The sequence below is a fragment of the Epinephelus lanceolatus genome, chromosome 5, assembly GCF_041903045.1.
Source record: "Epinephelus lanceolatus isolate andai-2023 chromosome 5, ASM4190304v1, whole genome shotgun sequence".
In the NCBI taxonomy this organism is placed as follows: Eukaryota; Metazoa; Chordata; class Actinopteri; order Perciformes; family Serranidae; genus Epinephelus; species Epinephelus lanceolatus.
This window is the reverse complement of record NC_135738.1, coordinates 1,130,117-1,155,504: the sequence shown is the minus strand read 5'-3', so window position 1 is coordinate 1,155,504 and position 25,388 is coordinate 1,130,117. Positions and strand designations below refer to the sequence as shown.

General features: G+C 43.1%; 1 protein-coding gene across 2 annotated transcripts in view; it reads right to left on the bottom strand.

Annotated features, from left to right (window-relative positions):
- Nucleotides 1-25,388, bottom strand: part of LOC117261995 (uncharacterized) — a 67,748-nt gene that overhangs the window by 37,842 nt on the left and 4,518 nt on the right. For both annotated transcript variants that reach the window (XR_013491560.1, XM_078167567.1), the window contains exon 2: nt 20,060-20,132. Coding sequence is in view for 1 of the 2 variants with exons in the window: in XM_078167567.1 (XP_078023693.1) it covers nt 20,060-20,132 (73 nt within the window). In the remaining variant the exon portion in view is untranslated. The remainder of the gene's footprint in view (nt 1-20,059; nt 20,133-25,388) is intronic.

Below are 25,388 nucleotides of genomic sequence, written 5' to 3'. Positions count from 1 at the left end.
GAGGTTAATACCGCACAAAGAGGGTTTAACTCTGCGAAAAACATCACAGCTGGATGGCGTCCTGATTCAATTACTAAAATTCATCCAATCAGGCTGCAGCATTAAAAACAGAAAGCCTCTGTGCAGCAGGTTTACCTCTTTCCCTCCCTGGTTTTAAGAGTATTTTGGTGATTTCATAGAGGTCTGTCTGTCTGTCTGTCTGTCTGTCTGTCTGTGTCCACCTGTCAGCAGGATTTCTCACAAACGTAACGACAGCTTTCACAGATGAGCCTCAGGTCAAAAGGAGCTAATTAGATTTCTGAGATCCAGATTTCAGTAACTGTCCTGAGGGGATGTTCGCAGGGTCAAGAGCTGCATTTACATTAAATCAGAAGTGACAGGTATTAGGCATCTGGGAGCGACAGCTTGCACAGGTGAATTATAAAACAGTAATTTGCATCTGCAGACACATAATCACCTACTCTGAAACACAAAGAGTTGTTTTATGTTCAGCCACACTGTTACAAACACATGATCAGACACATTCTCTGACCCAGAGGGCACTGAAGTCATAAATGTGTGACACGTCCAAAACAGAAACACACTAACAATCTTATGATCTCAGGTATTTATATTTTTTATTTCTTCAGCATGGTGCGTCCCCTGGACTTGAAAGCATCATCGACATGAGCGAATGCAGCATCTGCAGTCACAGAGGATGTTGTGATGTATAACAAAAATCTGTAATATTATTCTACATACCCTGTGAAATTGTGCCCATTTTCAGAACATAAAAATATGACATTGTCACTGACCTGCTCTCCTCCCAAGTTTCATTACACACATTCATGGACAGCATCTCAATCAACGCTTGTCACATTCAGTGTGCCTTATTTAAAATACATTTCTATTTTCATTGGGCATGCACAGTCTCTACTCAGCACATGCATACAGTCTTTTTCAAAATAAACTTACTGCCTTACACATACTTTGTTTTTGTGTTTATTTCCTTAAGTTTAGACAAAAAAAGACACAACATTATAACATTATAGTTTGGCTTAAAATAAGTTCGGCTCTCGTTACTTAATGTCAAGTCATGTGACATATGTTACTAGTGCAGCATGGTACACGTACTAGCACACGTTAATATAGTAACTACTGACTTTTGATTTCACATGGGAAATGAAAATCAGGCTCCCAGGTCAGAGTCCGGTGTCTGACCCATCAACCTTCCCTCCTGCCCACCCAGTACGGACTTCCTCGCTCTTTATAGTTGCCGGAAGCATGGAAATAGCCGCTGCCCAGTGTGTTCTTGTCCCGCCGCTTTCCCCCCTGGCGCCACCGAGCACCGTTAAAACTACAATGGTGACCGGCCGTGCATCATGCCGATGTTAAAGGACGGCTTTTTTCGTCAGTGTCCGACGCATCAAGTCAATGTCCAGTGCCAGATTTTGATGACTTCAGAGTGAGACCAGGCTGAACCGATACACAAAGACACACAGGCAAGAAAATAAATAAAAAATATGCAACCTCCGCGTTGTCAGCTACGGCCACACATAGATTCTAATTCTGTGGGAAACACAGTTGTTGGATATCATGCAAACCGTCGTATGAGGACACACTGAAGTGGTGACTACAGCTGTTGGATAATTGCAGTATGGACAGATATATATAGTAGACGTATAAAGTAATTTAAACTGAAAAATGTAAAGTACATTAACTAACAATTGTACCTAAGTGGAGTACATGTACTCATATCTGCTGCTGTTAAAAATCCAGAGTACTTTACAGCGAAGTTGCGTCAGTGTTGTGCTCATAATCACAGTGAAGAAGCCCCTTCGGGTGTCAATAAGGCTTTTAATTTGCTCTGCGCTGCACTGCTGCAGAACCTAATGGTGTTATTAGAGAACTCAGTGGCTGTTCTCCTGATGGGAATAATTACACAGCAGCAAAGAACGTCAATAAACACCGTGGACAAACACACTTAGAGAGAGCGTCAGTGAAGAGGGAGAAATCAATGATGTGTTCAAATATCCTCTCTTTATTCTGCAGCGAGCGATATGAGAAGTCTGCTTTGAGTTTTCTTTTAAAGCAGGAGAGTCGACTCAGCGGCCGGCAGCTGATGGAAGAAGAAGCATAACAAGGTATGAGACAGGAAGTGGAGGTGAGCAGAGTGTTTACCAAGTGAGGCTGAAGTCGAACGCAGCACAACGAGAGGAGACACGGTGAGGAAATGATGAGGAATTTGCATTTATATAGCTGCTACTTAACGCTCACCCCCTCCAACACTAATGACAGCATTCAGCATCAATAACCCCCTCACACACACCACACAGCAAAGTGTGTGTTTCTTCATACATATTCATGTCTTCCTGGGAGAGTGTCTGGCAGCAGGTAAGGCACACACACACACACACACACACACACACACTCTTCACCGCCACTATCCATTTATTCTGATTTACCGCTCGCCCTCACCGGTCTGCTGCAGTGTCATAAATCAGCAGCGGCGTGCTGTAGTGTGGCGTGGTGAGACAGTGGTTAATGGGCCGTTCAGCCGTGTTCCTGCCACCTCAGCTCGCCTGGCTCAGACCAGAGGGCGGCTCGGCGGTGACCTCAGGCTGCTGTGAGGTCCACGAAGACTCTGGGTGTCTGGAAATTGGAACTTACGCTACATTACTGAGATGATCAGTTTGTAAATATTGTTCACATCAACATCCGAGTTGTAGTTAGAACAAGGACACTGATATATCTGAGCGGAAACAGGGTTCCCTGATTCAGTTGCCCCTCGGGTCAAGAACTTCCAAAGGTAAAAGGAAGGACTGGAGCACACTGATTGATTTACAGCAAACAGATGAACGTTTCAACACCAACACGTCTTCATCAAGGTCAAAGAGGGCAAAGACAAAATGGCAAACACATACTGTATATAGTAGTATCCTAGGCTCTGCTTGTAAGACATGTTTCCAGACAGTTTATTCTGCCTAGAAAGAGAAAACAATGGTCGAGTTCCGTTTGCTACACGTGAGGCGTTCAACTGCGCTCTGCTTGAAGAATGTGTGTTGCCTCTTTCTTGGCCGTTGGTCCAGGAAGCTCCAGGAAATACACCCCACCAAAGGTGAGCCCGCCACAGCTGCGGAGGTCGGCTGTAGCTCTACACTGGCTAAACAACCAAAACTGGATTTTAATGATGGACAGCTGCAGCTACAGAGAAGTGATGGAGCTTGTGGTTGGATATGTGGTGGATGAAATGTTGCTCCATGAGTGACTCTCCATCTTCCGGGCAGAACCTCAGAAAAATACCGCTCACAGGCAACAGAAGACCCTCAGGTAAGAAAAAGCTATCCAGCCTTAGCTACACTTAACACTGATCACCCTGACATTCACACACAGAGGCACACCTGAATTTTGGGGCGATACGCAATGATCAGTTTTATGAGGTGTAACAGAAAAGTAATATAAGGAGTAGTGTAATGAATTACTGTTGGCAGGGAGTAATTACTTTTGAAAAGAGTAACGAGTAATGAGTAATATATTACATTTTTAGAGTAAGAAGCCCAGCACTGCTTATGTATTAAAGGGATCTTAATTCATCACATTGGATGACTGTATTTCAGATCAGGCCCGTAGAATAAAAACATACAAGAGATTTAAATGCATATTTTGCAGAGCAGGAAGTTAAATATGAGAAACACTTCCTGCAGCTCCAAAGAAGAACGAAACAACAACATTACAGTTCATCTGCTGGTCAGCTTGTATCTGCACCATTATCTTAATTATATTTACAGTCCATGTTTTTCTCTGCGTGTAAACACGTTCGGTCAGTTCGGATTTGATGAGGTGAAACAGCCGCCGCCATCGCAGCTCCATCAAAGGTGACATTTAAATTTAAACAAGGAGGCTGTTTAGCTTTATCTCAGTGTATCTCAGTGTGTGCGTGTGTGTGTGTGTGTGTGTGTGTGTGTGTGTGTGTGTGTGTGTGTGGTGGGTTAAATGGTTTTTTTGTTTTCTTGGGGGCTTTTTTGTGCAGCCTTTTTATCGAGCTGTTATTTTTTCTCCTCAAAGGAAACGCTGATTCATCTCTTTCCACTAAACACTCATCTCAGCAGGGCGATCGAGGGACAAGAAGACATAATTACAGTGTTCTGCTCAGCGCGCTCTCCGTCTCTCTCCGTCTCTCTCCGTCTCTGTCTCTTTTGATTGTCCTGCGTCTGCCTCCTCACTCGGTTGATGGGAAGTCAATCAGGAGGTGGTGAAAACACAGTCCATGGAGTCGGGGAGTCCACCTCTAACAAAACCACAAATCAATGTGAAAACTGTACACACTGAATCCTGCTGGGAGCCTGGGAAGCTTCCCTGTCAGTTAATTAAACTCTGATTCACATGGATTCAGTGGGAAGCAACCTGCAGGCGTCCCAGCATGCTGTGTGTCTCTGAGACTTCAGAAAGAAAATAAGACACAAAAATATCTTGACTGAAATATGAGACAAACGACTGGTTGAGCTGCAGTTGTTGAGGAAGTGTTAAAAGACAAATCAGTGCAGGTGATCGAAAATACAAAACAACAATGATCATCCAACTCTAACAAGGTTTTCGTCCTGGAAACGTGGCCAATTTGAAACAACCATTTCAGACAACGTGAACGTGCTTGTATGTTTTGTGTCAACCAGTAGATCATGAAAAAGCCAGTAACAAGGCGCAGAAAAAAATATTTTCTTCCAGATCACACACAGCGTGTTGTGTTTACATGGCAACTCGCGCTAGACTAGCTGATGGCTAGTGGTGGTGCTAGTTCTCCAGTCTCGCATGAGTTGCCATGTAAACACAACACTGCTGGAAGGCTTTAGCTCTGGAGATTGGTGGTGTACCTGTGATTGCTGTGCCCCAGTGCCCACAGAAGAGGAATGCCTCTGTTGCAAGGAATGGGACCGGTTGCAGCCTTAGCTAAATGGTAAACAACAAACATGGCAGCACACCGGTAAGGTAAGACAACACGTTTACATGTCGTTTTCTATATGTTCTCTGACATTTATTCTAATGATATGAGGCGGTCTTTGTGGAAAAAAAGCTTGTTTAGTGGATTAACTTTGCACTTGAAGGTTGCCCGTTCACTTACGTTTTAACAGGTCTGACACTACGGCTGTATCTAGGCTAACGGCTAACATGCTAACTATTATTTCTATGTCACTAGTCACTTGAAACAAATTTAGGACGATAGGAGACAGGTTGAAATAAACCCAAATTTCCCTTTAAAGACAGTGAGGGAGAGAGAGGGCAGGTGGGCTTTGTTGAGCAAGAGTCTGAATCTTTCTTATTTTGTATTGCTTGTGTGTAATATGGCCCGTGCTCTCTCTCTAACATGACACAACATGAGGCCCAATATTTCACAATTCTGTTTGTTTTAAGATACTTTCAATCAGAACACAGGAAGAAGAACTTGTTCATTCATTTACAACGCCATCTGTCAAAAGAGTTCATTAAAGATCAATCACTACTAAATCCCTATGATCAGAAGAGGCGATGGGCCTATTGGACCATTTAATTGACAACATGCTTTTTTTTTCCATTTCAACAGACTGAGCTTGGCTTATTTTACAGAGAAGATGCATTATAATATGCAAGATAACAAATAGTTATAGGAGTTATAGGAGTTACTGCCTGATAAAACATTAAACACTGTCGTCCTGCAGCTCCTGCTGGCTGCACATTGGCTGCAGCAGTTCCTACATGAATTATGGGTGTTGTAGTTTTTAAATTGTGTACAGCAGTGGCGATGAAGTAGATGAAGAGAGCAGTTGCAGCCGTGAGGACAGGGAAAGCGCAGGCAGCCACAAGAAGGAGTGATTTGTACGTTACAGTGCTATGGGGTGCCGTTTGTAAAGTGTCTCACGCTGAAAATAACATCAACATTTTGCCACATTTAGCTTCAAACAATGTTTAAAAAAGTGTTGTGAATTTTTTAACGTCACCTTTTACCACATTTACAGCAATATTTGTTAACTTAGAAATATATTAAATAGTTAAATCTAAATATTAAATGTGGAACCTAAATGTTAAATCTAAATATTAAATATAAATATAAATATAAATATAAATATAAATGTTAAATCTAAATGCTAAATCTAAATCTAAATGTTAAATCTAAATATTAAATCTAAATCTAAATCTAAATGTTAAATCTAAATGCTAAATATAAATCTAAATGTTAAATGTTAAATCTAAATGTTCTGGGTGAAACTAAATATTTAGCAAATATGCAAATTCACACTGCCGGTCACCAGAAGTACCAAAATAAAAGCTTGAGATGGTCAGACTGTGTTTATAGAATCAAATAACGAATTAAAACCAACTTATCGGGGGAAATGAACACTTGAACATACATTAGTGTGATAATAACTACCTAAAATAACAAGAAACGTGTTTGGAGAAATTTTATTTGACGTGTACTTTGAGTTGTTAGTGTCCCTTCGGAGGGAATCACCTTGTTGTTTACAAATACTTCCGGGTAGAAAACCAGCGGAGTTTAGCTACATATATATATATATATATGCATATCTCACATTTTTCACGTCACTATATCACCGTTTAGACTAATCTGGTGTTTGTAAAGTCTATAAACACAATGATTGAACAAACATTACTATCACGTTCTGAAATTAATAACATGGTTATCGTAGATTAGCTGGGCTAACCGTTAGCTGTTAGCCCCGTTAGCAGTGTCTGTAATGACTCATTAACTCTAAACGGTCCGTGAAAAAAAATATTTTTTTCCAACGGATGTCTGAGTTACAACATGATTGAGCTAACTGGAGTAGTTTCATGTCGTATCCGACAACGGGAGGCTTTTAACAGATGACGTCCTGATGTTAGCTTTGCTGCTGCTGCAGCCACTGATGCTTTCTAGACATCGTGATTTCCCAAAACTGAATAAATACCACACATCGCAACACAAAACTGCTTTGCTAGCTCAATCATGTTGTAACTAAGATATCCGCTGGAAAAAAATATTTTTTTCACGGACCGTTTATTGAGTTAATGAGTCATTACAGACACTGCTAACGGTTCTAAGAGCTAACGGTTGTTAGCTTAGCTTAGGTTGTTAGTCCCTCCGAAGGGACACTAACAACTCAAAGTACACATCAAATAAAATTTCTCCAAACACGTTTCTTGTTATTTTAGGTAGTTATTATCACGCTAATGTATGTTCAAGTGTTCATTTCCCCCGATAAGTTGGTTTTAATTCGTTATTTGATTCTATAAACACAGTCTGACCATCTCAAGCTTTTATTTTGGTACTTCTGGTGACCGGCAGTGTGAATTTGCATATTTGCTAAATATTTAGTTTCACCCAGAACATTTAGATTTAACATTTAACATTTAGATTTATATTTATATTTATGTTTAGCATTTAGATTTAACATTTATATTTATATTTAATATTTATATTTATATTTAGCATTTAGATTTAACATTTAGATTTAGATTTAGATTTAATATTTAGATTTAACATTTAGATTTATATTTATATTTATGTTTAGCATTTAGATTTAACATTTATATTTATATTTAATATTTATATTTATATTTAGCATTTAGATTTAACATTTAGATTTAGATTTAATATTTAGATTTAACATTTATATTTATATTTAGCATTTAGATTTAACATTTAGATTTAGATTTAGATTTAATATTTAGATTTAACATTTAGATTTAGATTTAGATTTAATATTTAGATTTAACATTTAGATTTAGATTTAGATTTAATATTTAGATTTAGATTTAGCATTTAGATTTAGATTTAATATTTAGATTTAACATTTAGGTGCCACATTTAATATTTAGATTTAACTATTTAATATATTTCTAAGTTAACAAATATTGCTGTAAATGTGGTAAAAGGTGATGTTAAAAAATTCACAACACTTCTTTAAACATTGTTTGAAGCTAAATGTGGCAAAATGTTGATGTTATTTTCAGCGTGAGCCACTTTACACCCCATACAGTGCAGCCTCTTGTTCTAACTGTTCAGAACCGTTCTATAAACTGATACAGCTGTAACGAATGTACCAGGTATCTTTTATTTTGTTAGCTTTTATTTTTTATCAAGTTTAAAGGACAAGTGCATTTACATTGATCACTTCCATAAAATAAAACAAGAAATTGGAAAAGATTGAAAAAAATGTTAAAATGAAATTAGGGACTGATCACAGATGTGTTGTCTCTGTGTGTTTTTACATCTGTTGTTGCTTTAATTTGCAGCTATGCTTTTAATGAAGCTGACACGTCATGACAGTCAAGCAAATCTTTCTTCTATGCTGTTTGGCATCTCGCAGACAGGCTGCTAGCCTAGCACTTGCTAAAGTGTTCTCACTTATATTCCCTGAGAACTTAATGTGTGCTCACCTTTTTCTGGATCCAGACATTTAAAAATACTACTACTAATATAATAATTAAACAGCACCTCTTGTACAAGAAATGCAGCACAAAGTCAAGCTGATCAAGAAGGCCAGCTCTGTCCTGGGATGCTCTCTGGACTCTGTGCAGGTGGTGGGAGAAAGGAGGATGACTGATGACTCCCATCCTCTGCAGGAGGAGATAAAAGCTCTGGAGAGCTCCTTCAGTGATAGACTGATTCACCCAAAGTGTGTGAAGGAACGCTATCGCAGGTCCTTCCTGTCTGCTGCTGTCAGGCTACATAACCAGCACTGCTCACAGTAAACTGCACCATGGACACTTTAGGGACACCACAGCTGTTTGCTGTTTTTGCACATACAATCACTTGCACTAGATGTGCTCTCTTTAATCCACTGATTATTATTATTTATATTATTATTAATATTATTTATCATTGTTTCTTGTATTTTTGTACCTTATTTGCATGCCTAGTTTTTTAAGTTTTAAGTTTTTAAGTTTAAATTTTGAAATTTTTAATCTGACTCTCTCCTTGACTCCTGGGATTTCTCAGTTGTGGGAACAATAAAGGTGTATCTTATCTTATCTTATCTTATCTTATCTTAAAGTGCTTCACATTATAAGCACTGAGTGCTTCACATAAAAAAAGACACAACAGACATTAAACAGACAGACAAGGCAATTCAATATGAAAGGACATTTAAAACAGTTTAAAACATGGATTCATTGATTCTACAATTTTTATTTAAAAGTGGTGATTTGAGATCCTATGAATCAAAGTCACATATATCTTCTTTGTCACCTTTTAGGCCCTCTGACATCATCAACAATCAGAGCCTGTAATTCCAAACAGACACAGACTCACTAACTAACATTAGGAGGTTTCTACCAGGAGCCAAAGTGTCTGCAGAGCTCTGTCTCTCCCTGAAACAAATGTACATGGTGATCAACACTGGTGGAAACACTGAATGAAGCAGTTTCACATTAAAAAACCCAACAACTACAGTGGGTAGAATGCTCCTGTCCAGAGCCAGTGTTTGGATTGTTCGTACTGTAAACAACAATTCTTATTTTCAGGTGATTACACAGTAAAGACAACATACTTAGAATATTATATTTCTGCCAATATATCCCCCTAAATCCAACACACTGGACCTTTTGTTTATCTGCATTCATATGTTGGATAAGCAGCACACACAAGAGCAAATTGTGGCTCAGATATCTGCTAGCTACCAGATCAGCCCGCGATACTGACCCTCGCCCCCAGAGGCTTTATGGTCATCAGACGATAGCCGATGGGCACCAAGATTAGCATTTCCATTACCAATTCAAACATTCCACCACCCCCTTTATCACCAGCCGTTTGTTTCAGTTCAATTAGGCCAACATAAATGCAGACATAAACCATAATACCTCAAGGATGAGGTCATCATTCTTTGTCCATCACTGTCTCACAAGTGAGTTTCTCAGCAGCAAGGCAACTGTCTCGCACTCAGGTTTTCTTCCTCCTCTAGTTTAGCATCTGTCTCTGATAGGCTCATATTAGATAACACCCGTCTGCTTGTCCAATCAACTGGATGAATGACACCATGTGACCTGTTACAGCATCATAACACAGTATAAAAACTAGCAGAATGCTAACAACAGCTGTCACAGTTGTGGTGACGGCAGCACTACCCAGCAGTCGCAGTTCAACCCTCACACCAGACACCAAGAACCTCAGAGGTCACTTTACATTTAGTGACAGATGCCAAAAACTTGAACACAGCATCAGTTAAAGCCACAGTGTGTAGGAATTTCTCCCATCTAACGTTGAAATCATATATTGCATTCAAACAGATGGCGCACTCTAGCGCCTCACTGTTTCAAACACGTATTACAACAACTGTAGCTGCTGTGTACCAAAAAGCTATGATAACACTGATGAAACCATGTCATCTGATACTACATGGAGTATTCATTCAGGCTGCTACACAGACACACACAACGCGAGTTGACAAACCCCCTCCTCACCATGCTGGCTGTGTTTACAACGTAGGACTGTTGGGGCAGATGTAAATTGAAACAAACCAATCACGTCTTGTCCTTTGACAACTGACAAGTGGCTCAACCTCACACACCTCATCCCTCTCCTCGCATTACTGCGCCGCTAACAGCTGTTAGTGGCCAGCGGCACTACTGCCGCATAACAAAGTCCCACTCTTTGAGCATAATGCAGGATCATGTATTATGCAGCATCACGGGAGACGGAATCCTTGTCGCCAAGAAAGTGCAAAAGGGAATCAAAAAGGCAGCGTGACCGGCGAATTAAAAAAACAAGGGTCAGCACTGGGGTAGCCTTTCCCAGGTAGAGAGAGCTGCTGAAGGAGAAAGGTAATACAATCACAGGCCAGCGCTAACAGCGGCGCAGTGATGCGAGGAGAGGGATGAGGCTGTTAGCGACTGGCCGCTAACAGCGGCTAACAGCAGCTAACAGTGGCGCAGTGATGTGAGGAGAGGGATGAGGCTGTTAGCGACTGGCTGCTAACAGCGGCTAACAGCCAACAACGGTGCTGGCCTGTGATTGCATTACCATTCTCCCTCAGCAGCTCTCTCTACCTGGGAAAGGCTACCCTGATGTGGGCCTTCGTTTTTTAATTCGCCGGTCACGCTGCCTTTTCTATTCCCTTTTGCGCTTTCTTGGCGACAAGGATTCCGTCTCCCATGATGCTGCATATGCATGATCCTGCATTATGCTCAAAGAGTGGCACTGTGTTTCAAATTTGCCAGGATAGTAGTGAAGCGCCTCTTGCTCCTCTCCTTCGGCTCCTCAGTCACGCAGTGCTGGCCTGACTCTCAACGAAAACGCCGAAGGCGGTGCTGTATGTCCCTTGCTGGCGGGTGTATTCTCAAGATGGCGAAACGTAATGGAACCCCCCAGACGACTTACCCGCACAATGTACAAACAAATCTGAAATTCTCCTTTTACGAGAATAAGTCAGATTATTGGTGGAGGTAACAGTACACCAGTGATGACATATTTATGAATGCAGACATCAAGTTTTGCCAATAAACAACTGAAAATGTTACACAATGTCCCTTTAAGGCAGGACACCTGTAAACACACTGAAGCACCGCACAACCAATGTGTTTGTGTGTCTGTATGAGACCAAACACAGCTATCGATCACACTGGAGTGAGTCAGTGAGGCCCCGGAGAGGAGTGTGTGTGTGTGTGTGTGTGTGTGTGTGTGTGTGTGTGTGTGTGTGTGTGTGTGCTCTCAGCAGGACAACAGCTCAGACTGAAGACATCATGTCATGTTAAACTAACAGCTGCTGGACTCTGTGACAGAGATCATCCAACATGATGACAAACAACTTCCCTTCACACTGACTCAAACCAAACACACACACACACACACACACACACACACACTACAGAGTCCCAGCTACACATAATGTTTCTAGGCTTTGTTTTTATTCAAGTATTTCTGTTTCATTTCAGCATATCTTTTTATTGTATCTGTTTCAGTGAGTTCCAGATCACTTTATATTTCACAGTCTCCTCTGCTGTGGCCTCTCACACTTAAAGTGAAAAGCTGAAAACAACATATCGTGTTTTCATTCAATTCTCAAGCAAATGTTAAATCTCCAGTGTGCAGGACTTAAAGGACAACTTTGGTATTTTTCAACCTGGGCTCCATTTCCCCATGTGTATGTGTGCGTATGATTCATGGGTACCACTCGTTCTAAAATTGGTTCAGTATTGAGCCGCGAAACGAGCTAAAACGGTAATGGGGGCAAATGCGTCCCGTATAAAAGTGCTTTTTTTCCCCACTGACCGGTTCAGATCACCAGTGCTATCTCTGTAAATAGCATATTGTAGCGGCCCTGGGGCAGTGGTGACTGTGAATGAGTGGAGTCAGCTGTCAGTCAGTGTTGGAGCAGAGAGGCGGAGGGCTGCCCCGCTTGGTAATGTAAATGAGTATGTGTGTGAAGTGTGTGTTACGCCAGAAGAGTCAGAGTCAGAGGACGGAGTCTTTTACGTGCTACCCTCTGGAGTGTTACCAGAGTTTTTGGAGTGCTCAAATAAACGGGCCTTTTTCCCGAACGCAAGAACAGGATGTCGCGCAACACCCTGTACAGCTTTCACAGGCTGCCTTTGTCGGACGGTGAGATGCTGAAGTTGTGGTTAGTTGTGCTACAAATGGATGCTAACACTCCTGTCCAGACACTGCGCCTTGCAGACCATCGGGTCTGCAGTGCTCACTTCTCCCAAGATGACTACTGCCAGCCGAAGAAGAGAAGACATCCAATCCCGAAACACCTCTTCCTCAAGAAAACGACTGTCCCACGAGTAGAGAGAGCTACAGACACAGTGGAGCAAAGCCTGTGACATCACACAGCCCAGAGGTAAGGGAAAGGCTAGCATGCTATTTACAGAGATAGCACTGGCGATCTGAACCGGTCAGTGGGGAAAAAAAACACTTTTATACGGGACACATTTGCCCCCATTACCGTTTTAGCTCGTTTCGTGCCTCAATACTGAACCAATTTTAGAACGAGTGGTACCCATGAATTATACGCACACATACACATGGGGAAATAGAGCCCAGGTTGAAAAATACCAAAGTTGTCCTTTAAGAAGATATATTGGCAGAAATAGAGTATAAAATAATAAGTGTGTTTTCTTTTGTGTATAATCATCAAAAATAAGAATTGTTGTATTTTGTATGTTTCTCAAGTTGAACATATAAATCAAACACTGGCTCTGGAAAGGTATAGTAGCGTTTTCGCCTCAGCAACCAAAGTTATCAGCCAAAAATCCTGATTTTGAATTCAATGTCTTTACCAGTTTACATCACAGGATTTGTTAGTTATGGAGAGGAAGAAACCTCTGCAGATAATTCAGCTCCCATTAAAAACCAGGAGAAGTTTCAGCTGGCTGCAATCTGCAATCCTCGTCACTAGATGCCACTAAATCTTTGCTGTCAGCCCTAGAGTGGTCTCCTCTGGTCTGAATCAGGGACTCATGTTGTTCCAAAGTTGTATAATTGCCTAGAGTTGGTTGGTGTTCTCACGGCAGCATTTACAAGAGGACCAGATCAAATGCCTTGTGTGAGAAAGCTGCTCTTGATTGGTCAGAATTTCCATGTGGGAAAAATCCAGGAAGTAAAGCAAACGTTGAAGAAGAGTACACTTGCAAGATAAATGTGACACTTTCTAATGTCACAATGGAGGGACAACTACGCAGGTTGATTTTAGCGCTGCTCATCGTGGACTATATTGCTGTCATTGTTCATTTTAGTCAAAGCATACAGTTTGAAAACGAGGCGCGGCTCCAACTAGAAAACAATGTTTTGATGCATTGGATGTGCTGAATGTGCATATTAAGGCAGTACAGGAGGAGGTGCACATTAATAATCCTCCAGGACTGTAACATGCTCATGTTTAACCCAAACAATGTGTCATGTGACTGCAGTTGCTTCACATCCAGGTCGGAACACCTTCTCACCACAAACCAACCGCACCAGAGTTCCTTTGGAACCGGACTGAGACCACCTCTTCAAGAAGGTCTCGGTCAGTCAATCAGTGGGATCAGCTCATTGTGATATTGTAGGAGACAATGAAAGCAGTATTTTCGACGCATTGAGACACCCAAACATTTGTTTCTTTCTTTGTCCCATCCTGTATAATTCCCCCAGATTTTTCATCTTCTAAAGTGCAGTGTGCTTTCTTCTGCAGAGACACCTCATCTCATCTGATTAAAGACAATCTAATCAATTAACAAACATCAAGCAGCCGGGGGGAAGCTCCGAGCCATCACAGTGATGCCAGAGGGCAGACAGACTGGCGGGAACAATGTTTTTCTCAGAGCTGCTTCACTTCACAACACCGCTGCAGTTATAAAGTGTCACACACACCCACACGAGCGCCACTTCCTTCGCCTCAGACCAGAGCTCAGAGTCTCCCCGGAGTCTCTCGTCTCTGAAGCTCAGAGTCAGACTGAAGCTCAGGGAAGCAGGCACTGCTTTAAAAAGCTTCTCTTTAAAACATGAAAGGACGTCTGCAGGGAGAGAAGTGATTTAAAATCTCTCTGGGGGCCGCAGCCTGAGAGATGAAGCTGTGGAGGTTCAGGGACAGAGCGAGGAGTTGAAGGGTAGCATGATACCATAATGCAGGCTGTCCTCATTTACCATTGCTACTCAAATCTATGAAAAGTAATGCACTATAATTCATATATAACTGATGTACTCATGAGCCATGAGGCTGTGATCATGTGACAGGAGCAAAGGAGGACGTCAGGTGAGGGAGTATAAGGCTGCTTTCACACCTGCCCAGTTTGGTTCAATTTGCCCCCTCAGTGCAGTGCGGTTCATTTGGGCAGGTGTGAACACACCAATCACGCTCAGTTGTGCACAAAAACAAACAAACTGTGGTGCAGTTCGTTTTATTTGGACTGTATCCAGTTCTCGTCACAGGACGTCGCTGCCTCCCGTGTGACACCAAAAATCAGCACTGAGTTATTTTAAAGTACGTACATCAGGTCACGTCACCACATAATGACACCCAGCCATGATTCTTTTCCTCAACCTAACCGAACCAGTAGAGGCACTAATTCCTAAGATATCATATGAACCACTGTATGAAGTTACGTTGGATAGTGGGAGCGTCATCGACAGGTGATTCTGTAGCATATTCGATATCTATGAGAAATATTTAAACTACATAGCAGCATCTGAGTACACTGGGGTGTTTTTCCAAAAAGAAGAAATCCATCACACACTGAGACTTTTGAATTACATTTTGAGAAGCTGAGGGTTTTTACAGAGCTGATATTAAACAGTCTGTGCAGAGAGATTGAACTTCTTTAAAAAATACACTCAGCAAACAACGATCAATAACCTCAAAGATGCCCCAAAAAATTAAATGACATCAAATAAAACAGCTCAGCTGAAATGTTTTAAAGAAAGGACATAAAACAGTTCTACCCCAGTAACAACACATCTCAATACTGGTGTCAGAGCATCTGTCAAGTATCAAATACTGTCACCAGAGAGCATCCCAGTGCGTCCAGTCTGACCATCAGCCTCCCACTAACAGTGTCCATTAGCACAGTCTCACTGAGATAGACGACTTCTTCTTCTGTTATGAATTTAATGCTTTTCAACTTCCGGGTCAAAGCTCGGGGTGAAAACTGTGGAGCATGCTCAGAGCGCCTCGGCCAGTTTGGGTCTGATTGACTGTATATATGCATCACATTATCTGGGTGTGTTAGTCCAACCCAAGTCCAGTTTTAGTAAGACTTACACACTGTAATGTCATATTAACGTTCTAACTGTCCTCGCTCTGTAGCTATCGACCCTAATAAACACAAGTGTGGACTTCAACATGAATCGAATCACAAATTTGATGCCTTCGGGCTCGACTTGACAATATCAAAAACGACTTGCAACTCGACTTGGACTGTAACATCCATGACTTGTGAGTTTGCTTGGACTTGAGCCTTTTGACTTGAAAATACTTAAAACCTTCCCTCAAGCGTAACAATTAAGAAGTATGTTGTTTACAAAGTGAGTCACAAATCTGTTCATTTCACACTCCAGTCCAACAGCCTCCAATCAAGTTACAGCAGAGAACAATTAAGAACTAACGTGTCACTGATCACCGACTGGAAATAATGATACCAAGGTTAATGCACTTGTATAGTGTCTTTCTAGTCTTGTGACCACTCAAGGTGCTTTTACACTAAATGCCATATTCACCCCATCACACACTGGTGCTCGAGGCTACCGTTCATGGTGCCACCTGCTGCTCAGTAACCACTCACACTCTCTCACACACCAATGTAACAAGCAATTTGGGGTTCAGTATTTTTCCCCACCAGAGGAGCCGGGGATTGAACTGCTGAGCTTCAGAGTAGTGGATGATCCATTCTGTTTGGCGTAGAGCACATTAAGACTTGTTAAGGTCTCAAAACTAAAAGTTAAGGAGTTTGGACTTGAGTTTAAAGACTTGAGATTTATTTGTGACTCGCAAAACAATGACTTGGTCCCACCTCTGATAGCAACACACTACATCATCATGTAATACTGGCACCAACATTTGCTTTCCTCACCACCTTACATGCACACACACACACACACACACACACACACACACACACACACACCTCTCCTCCTCATGTGAGCACAGCAGCTTGTGTTCCAGATGGGCTCAGCCTTCTTCTGTGTCTCCTAATCAAAACAACACTAAACCTGCTCTGAGAAAACGTCCAGGAGCTCAGTGAGGATCCAACATTCATCAATGACAAAAGTGTTCACAAGTAACAAGAGAAAACTTCTACATGTTGTCCAAAGTTTCGTCAGAGACAAACACAAAGGGCCTCATTTAAAGTGTCTATAGAGCACAGTCTGCAGTCATGTAAGGCGTGTCCAACTCCACTTTTGTTTGTTAAATGGTGCATAATCTGGGAGCAAGAAGCAAAGGGGTTATTTTTAGTGTCTTCATTAACCATAGGTGTGTTTTGGGCGTAACATGAATTGAACCAATCAGAGTGTAATCTCCCATTTCCTTTAAAAACCACACGTGCCTGTATCTGGCACACTGGAATTACCCAGTGTTCATTTTAGATTTAGTCTTAGTCCTATTCTTGATCTACGAGCACACACTCACTGATCATCATCTGAAAAGCTCAACATCTCTCTATTTATGCTCTCAACAAATAACTAATGTGAGCCAACTAGGATTTGTCCCCAGGTTCACTGTAAACTCTGACTTATCCATGTGACTGTTAAGAAGCAGAAACATAACTTGTTTCTTTATCTGCAACATGTTAGTCTGGAGGCTCGCTTTGCTGCCGTTCAGTGGCTAACGAACGGAGCTAGCTGCTAACAGCCACCGCTGCAACTAACAAACTGCACAAATCCATTCAGCAGCTCCACCATCCACAGTCAGACACACGGCTCATTATTTACTGCTGAATTACAGCTCACAACTCGCACCAATGGCTGACGCTGCTCTAGTGTGAGTGTTTCTGGTGGTTAGCGAAACATCCTGGTGCAGACTATTTGCTGGAGTTTACTGTCCTGTCACTCATGTTGCATTTGAAGATAATAACAAGCACAGCTATTCTTGGCTTTTAATGTCCGACAGTCCTCCACTAACATATTTGTCACATCTCATCAATGCAAATGAAGTATATATCTTTGTCTTAGTTTTTATTATCAAGATCTATTTTTAGCTCGTCATCATCTCAATTTTGTCCTGGAAAAAAGTCAATGAAAAATTTTCGTCATAGTTTTCATCAACAAAATTAACACTGCACTTTACAGGGCAGATTCAGCCATTTGGATCAGTGAGCACTTTTCTGTTAAAAGTAGGCTAATGCAGTCAGAGCAGTGATGTCACTGCAGCAAATACTGTGGGACAGTTAAGCAGCAGAACTAAAAACTGTTGTTATAAACTTGACACAGGAAACAGAAATAAACTTGCAGCTTCTGAACTAATGGGTGAAGTCACGCTGCTGCTTGTGCGCACATGCTCACTGTGTCTCTCTTTACAGGGACGCACTTGTTTGACAATAAGTAAAGCTGTAGTTTTAGCAGGCCCACCGCTGTACAGCAGCAGTTATTTTATTCAGTGAATCAAACATCAAAATGTGTCATCAGTGTGATTACTGTGTATTTCTCCCACAGGACAAACACAGCTGGAACATACTGCACCACTCAGACTTTAAACCAGGTTTTGATTTGTTGATGGTGCCAACGCTTTCTGCTGCCTCAAAATGGAAACACACCAACAATGCCCCTGACCACACCTTGTTTGAAGGCCTACCTCCCACGGCCACATAGATGGGAGCAATTATATTTGCTACTTAAACAGTGTGGCTGCTGGCCGTGAAATGACAGCTGTGTCGTTCTGAAACAATGACAGTTGCACTGCACTGTGTGCTGCTTTGCACTGGGTGTACGGCAGGGCCCACTGAGTCATTATTTTAAGATTCTGAGTCATTATTTTATTAAGAAACTCTCATTATGATGACGTACAGGAACACTGGAGCAAACAGCTTTCCATTCAAACAATATTCACAGCTCAGTCTGTGACTTATGACCCATCATCTCGCTGTCTCATAATACAGAACTGAAGCTTATTTGAGCCTCCTCCCTCACAGAGCTGCTGAATTATGTGACAGTCTAAGCAGTGTTCAGTCTGTGCAGAATGAACTGTTCCCACCGGTTCTCTGCACAGATCCTCACAGTCTCTGTGGGACCGGCTGTGTGGCTGCCTGGCTGTAAATCCCGGCTCTGGCCGGCGCAGAGTCGTGTTCGTCCCGGCTTTAATCCGTCCAGCGGCTGGCGGCGGTGGGATTTGGGAGGACAGTTTGGCTTTAGTTTCCATGTAAACAGAGAATGAGGTTAAAGGAGGGGACAGCTGGACCGTCACTCACTGTCAGCTTCACACAGACACCGACAGCAGAACCGCAGACAAAGAACCAGCACTGAAAACTGCTCTGTGTTCACAATACTGCTGCTACTCACTCATATTTAAAATCTGTGCGCTGTATGCTTTACTGCTATACAGTCAAAAACAGCTCACCACAAAACTTATAATTCTTAAAACTTTCTTAAAATCAAAGCCCATCCTCACCTGTGGAGCTTAATTCATTCATACCACACTGTAAAGCAGACGTCACCAGTAGACATGAGATATTGTTTGAATATGGTCAAAATTCTGCACATTCCTGTAGAAATGATGCTGTACACATGTCACATCTTTAACCACCTGGAAAACAGCAGGTTGGGTGCTGGGCACAACTCTGTGCCAACTTTCAAGGGCGTGGAGGCAGGTTGCGTCTGTGGTTGCGAAGCGACCATAACCAGCACCGTGTCAGAGCCTGCTTAGCAGAAATCCTGAGTGCAGAGCTGATCTTCTTCCACGTGTTGTTTTGTAAGTGTGTATTGTTTGTGGGACAGATGTGACGCTCTGGGTAGCCCCGCACTAACATGATCAACCTCTTCTCCATATTTATCACAGACTGATATTTACGGATGAAGTGAAAAGTATCTGCGAGCTGTGATTGGTTGGTCCTCATCACATGACGTGCTTCTGCATTCCAAAAGTTGAACTCTGTTCATCTCAGGGCGCGGCCGTCGTGCCCTGACTACTGAGCAGGATTGTGAGCATTTACACTTGTGCAGTGGTGTGTCTGTGTCACTCTGCAGTTACACCTCCACAACACTAGTTGGCGGGGGGGGGGTTCTGTGAAGTGCTGTACAGTTTAGCTGATTTAAAACACACATTAAACACACGTTAAACACACGTTGAACACACATTAAACATGGCTTAATAGAGACAGTTTCAAACACAAATCAGCTTCACTATAACTCGCAGCATTCACAGACAAACACTTGTCTTTATCTGGACACATTTTCCCCACAAATACAACATGCTAACGTTATTAGCACAAGCCTATGGCATTTTACATTGTATAAATTAGCCTAGCAGCTAGAGGATTTTTCCTCTGCTCATATGAAACCAGGGACAACAGCAACATGTAACAAAGGTAACGTTACAAAATTCAGCTTCCAAACTGGCCAAACCTATTCCACATACTGCTGTCCTGCCCTCCTCCATCAGCTCCACCACCTGAGCCACAGACACACAGTGTAGCGGTGCAGACTCACCTGTCAGGGGCGCCGCTTCCTCTCTTGGCTGTCGTGGTGCGACCGGCTCTCAGCTCGCCGTTCATCCCGGCGTCTGAAAAACAAAAACAAACCGTCAGATCAGGTTAGACACTGACGCAGGTCGTCTCTCCACATGACCCGAGGGTAGACGTGATGAAGGTGGACAGGTAACACACACACACACACACACACACACACACACTACTGCACAGTAAACAAACAGCCCACCTGCAGCTCGCACAACAAACAAAGCTAAATGGAAAGAGCAAAAAAACACACACACACACACACACACACACACACACACACACACCCAGCGGGCTCAGCCGGCCACCTTAACAAGCGGCCTGAGAGTCTAATTGGCCTCCATCTGTCAGACTGGAATTAATTTCTTCTCACATTCACGATGCCCCAGCAGCAGACATGTTACCTGTCTGTCAGCCTGAGACAGACAGACAGACAGACAGACAGACTCTTCTGGCCACGAGGAAAAAAAATCTGAGTCATGATGATTAATTTCAGAAAAACACAGTGAACTCTTCTGTGACTTCATGAAACCCTGAGGTTGCGTTGGGAAGTTAAAGAGACTTTCCTCATTTCAGCAAATACACCACAACTTCATCCATTCACGTTCAAGTGACACAAACATCTAGTGGATAAAGCAAATCATGACTCTTATCTGAAAAAGTCTGATGACGTTATTATATAGCAGAAGAGTCCACAGGTGGAGGAGGTGGAGGAGGTCGGATGGGACCAGTTTCCAAACAACAGAAAACGTTGGTTTCTTTTCCCCATGATCATAATCATTCCCGGATCTTAACCACACCATATCATCACAGTCATGATAATAAAGGTCCCCATTTTAACCCCCTAACCAAGTACTGAACCAAACCTACCATATGTTAAAGGTCCAGTATGCAGGATTTAGTGGGATATATTGGCAGACATGGAATAATATATAATAAGTATGTAGGAGTGGTTTGGGAACGGCCCCATGTTCTCCATCTTAGCTTAGCTTGTCAGCATGCTAATGTTGCTATTTGGAATTAAGCACAAAGTCTAGCTGAGGCTGATGGGAATGTCTTTAACCCTGCAGGTATTTGGTCATAAACCAAAGTAGTGGACACATTAAATGTTGACCTGATGGTGACGCTAGATGAAAAGTTACAGGATTATTTAAGTTATTACAGTTCTGAAGGGGACGTGAATGATGAGCCAAAGTATGTTAGTTCATCCAACAGACATTTCATTCCATCCATCCATTTTCGTCCCTCTCCCCAGCGACACTTTCCAGCTCCTCCTGGAGGACCCCGAGGCCTGTTCTGGGTCTGCCCCGGGGCCTCCTAATGGTTCAACATGCCTGGAAGCCTCTAACAGGAGGCGCCCAGGAGGATCCTGATCAGATGCCTGAACCACCTCAAATGACCCCTTTCAACGTGAAGGAGCAGCGGCTCTACTCTGACTCCTCCCCCTATCTCTAAGGCTGAGCCCAGACACCCTACAGAGGAAACTCATTTCAGCTGTTTGTATCCACGATCTCATTCTTTCAGTCACTACCCAGAGTTCATGACCATAGGTGAGGGTTGGGACGTAGATGGACCAGTAAAGCTCGCTCTTCACCTGGACGGTCCAGCGCAGCACCTGTATCACTGCAGTAGCCGCACCAAACTGATTCCAAAATTCTCCTCTGAGAATCGCCACCTTAACGTGGGTTTGCGTGACCCTGTGAACCTGGGAGTTGTGTTGTATGGGGATAACAGCCCCTGGTAGGGTCTCCCAAGGCAAAGTGGTCCCAGGGGCGGGGCCAGACTAAGAGCGATTCAAGAAGACCTTGATGATTCGGACTTTGAGGACCTGGTATGGGAACACTGGGAGCCGTTACTCTGTGGGTCCACCACCCGCAGGGACAAGATTCAGGGTTCGGTGCATTGTGTGCTCGGCTGCTGGAGGGGGCGGGGCCCATGGCACGCTGATCCCTGGCGTCGCCGACAGACATTTCATTGAACAACACAAATGTGAACCTGATGATGGCACTAAAGGAAAAATCAGAGGGTCACCAAGGTTTCGAGGATTTATCTTTTAGGGAACATGAATGTTTGTAGAAAATTTCACGGCAATCAATCGATTAGTTGTTGAGATATTTCAGTTTGAACAAAAGTGCTGGATCACTGAGTGTGTCCTTCTGCAGAGCTGCCACCGTGATGGAAAACAAGCATTTCATTGTGATCACAAACTGATTTTGTGAGATTAAGACACTGTTCTCATCTTTGCTGAGACCTTAAAGCTCCTTCCTTGTCGCCACAAAAACCACAAGAACAACTCTGTTTCCTGTTTGGCTTCATCTCTTCAGTCGGAGCAAACCACTCAGTCACCGTTTGGATTTTGTAATTGAAAGCTGAGAGCAGCTCTTCTCTTCACGACCTCCATCAGAGCTCGGTGCACGGCTCCCAGGACCCCCCGCATGTCAAACCGTGTTGGGAAAGCAGCAGCTGGCCCTTTGCCTCCCATCATGCCCCTCTCCCCACCCGCAGCGCTGACAGTCGGCGGCAGGGTTGTTTATGGCTTCCACGCCGGCTGCAGCTTGTAGAACATTAGTCTTTTAGTGTGAGGTTTATGAGCACCGTCACTCACCATCTGTTAACTGCCGGGGTGCCTTTAATCGACCCCCCCTTCTTCCCTCCCCTGGAGATCGATAAGGCTGCCAGGTCGCCGCTACGCCCGCCGCGTGCTGAACGGGTGATTGTGCATCATCGACTGAGTGATTACAGCTATTTGCTTGCTTATTGCTTCGCATTGTTTGGACGACACATCAGCTTCAGAGTGGGGGGGGGGGGGGGGGGGGGGGGGGGGTGGAGGAGAAAGAGAAGGGGAAAATGAGAGAGGAGGGAAGGAAGAGAGAATGATGACAGGACAATTTCACACCCTCATGGTTATTGGTTTTCAGGGACAGGCTATTCAAAGTTTGGCAGGAAACCCAGAGCGGAGCAGAGGCCGGCTGCTGGCGCCTGGATGAGGATGACTTCCATCCATTCATGTTTGTTTTTAACTGTTTGTCGGGAAATATCTGTTTGCTGTGCAGTGATGATGATGATGATGATGATGACGATGAGTCCACCTCTGACAAATCTGTATCAATTTTGAGAAACAGGAAAGCTCAGAGCGACTGAACATTTTGTAGCAGACAGATACGTTTCAGACAGTGGTCGTACCGCACCATGGCTTTGGGCGGAGCTCTATTTTTTGGGGTTGTGGGGGGTGTCTGCACCACCATGTTCATATAAAACTCTATCTGTCCTGAGCATGGATGGATCACTGATCGGGCCAATGAGGCACAGGCCCAGGGGCCTAAAGATTCAGGGGGCCCCCTTGGCCTTCATCTGCACAGTGTCACTTAAATTAATACACACCAACCAGACACAGACTCAAAAAGACCACAAGGAGATGCGAAGGAACTTAAAAAAGACACAAGATAATGACAAATAGGGACAAAACAGCCACAAAACAATCAAGAAATGCTGAAAAAATTACTTCAAATAGACAAAATGACATCATGATGGAGGCAGACGAGACGACGCTGCTCGGCCCCGTGAATGGAACACTTACATTTAAAAAACGCCCAGATGGAGCTGTTGACAGCAGCAGCGTTTTCTGCAGGGTCTGCAGTGAAGAATTTCGTATCATTGGACAACTTCAAGCCTGAAATATCACCTCAACACCAAGACTTTAGGTCCGAGCTAGCGCAGCCTCTGATGCTAGCGCTAGCAGCCAGACTCATCACGCCACACTGGACCAGGTGTTCAGACTGAGTCAGTCTACCTGTGAGCGACAAAGTAACTCCCTTACAGAGTGGACTGCAATGGGCTCAGACCAGTTTGGGTGGTCGAGGACAATTGTGTCCAAAATCCAGCAGCTTTACTACAATACATCTGACAAAATTCATTATAACTGAAGTTTTTAAAAACTTTAACAGCAAAAATTGATGTATGCGATTAATTTAGATTTAAACCCAGCTGCACCTGCAGGACAGGTGAACACACCTGCAGGACAGGTGAACACATCAGTCACCACCTGTCTGCTCCATTACAGCAGGATCATACCATCTGGATGATGATTCAACACATTCATTTAACTTTGTGTTTCAGAGCTCTCTTCATCTCCTGACTCTCCTCCGCATCCTGGATTCATTATTTTCTGTCACCCACATTATGTCTCAGAATAAACTCGTCTGATGTTCATCCTGTTGAAACTCTGACACACAATAGATCCACAGATCATGTTTCATGAAACTGGAGGAAACGATGCGTCTCACAGTTCATTTCAGAGGATGGATGATGTGTTCACTGCTGCCTTGTTTATCCCAGCGTCATCATTAGTTGATTTCTAACCACCAGTTTTTATGTGAATTTTAAAAAGTGGAAACACCAGGAAAAGCATGTGACTTTGGCCTCGTGCACATGTAGACGGGGATTTTTGAAAACAGGTTTTTTCCTCTGTCTTTCTCAAAAACATCCCCGACCACATAACCACTGTTCTAAAAAAGTCTTTGTCCAAATGATGCAAAAACACAACTGAAGAGCCAAACCAACAGGCGGGGATATGACCGTTACCTAAAGCCAAGCACAGAAGAAGACAATCAGGAGCCTAAATACCATCAGGCTAAAGGGAGCAGTGACCTCAGAAGATAATTCTGACACCGAAAACCTTCACCTTGACAGAGGTTTACAAAACATGTGTTTGTGTGGGTTAGAACCCCCCCACCCTGGGTTCAAACCAGGAACCCTCTTGCTGTGAGGCAACAGTGCTAACCACTGCTCCACTGTGCCACCCTACTATTCCACATGTCAACTATTAAAATTGATAAATTAAATGAATCATTTCTTATTTTCTTTGGTATTTTTTGTTATATTCAGATATTGCGTGATGATTGCTGGTGATATGTATGCTGATCTTATCCAATGCAAATTCTGTGGTCATGTGACGAGATGATGTGTGCACATTGGCGTGCACTGGGGGGCCGTCATAATAATAATAGCTACCATATACCACTGGTCTCAGCTGACCACTTGTGTTCGGATCACCCAAAAGAGCCCGGTCTCACTCCAAAGGCATTGAAATCTGGCGCTTGGCCAGTGACTTCTGGCGTCAGAAACCAATGAAAAAGGCATCTTTTAACGTTAGCACGATACCTGGCCCATTGCCGTTGTAGTTTAATAGTGCCTGGCGGTGTCAGGGTGACAATGGGGGCGATGAGACAAGGGCAATGTTAAGGTGGCGAAAGACAGACTGGGGCGGGCAGGAGGGACTGAGGGTGGATGAGTCCAACAAACCC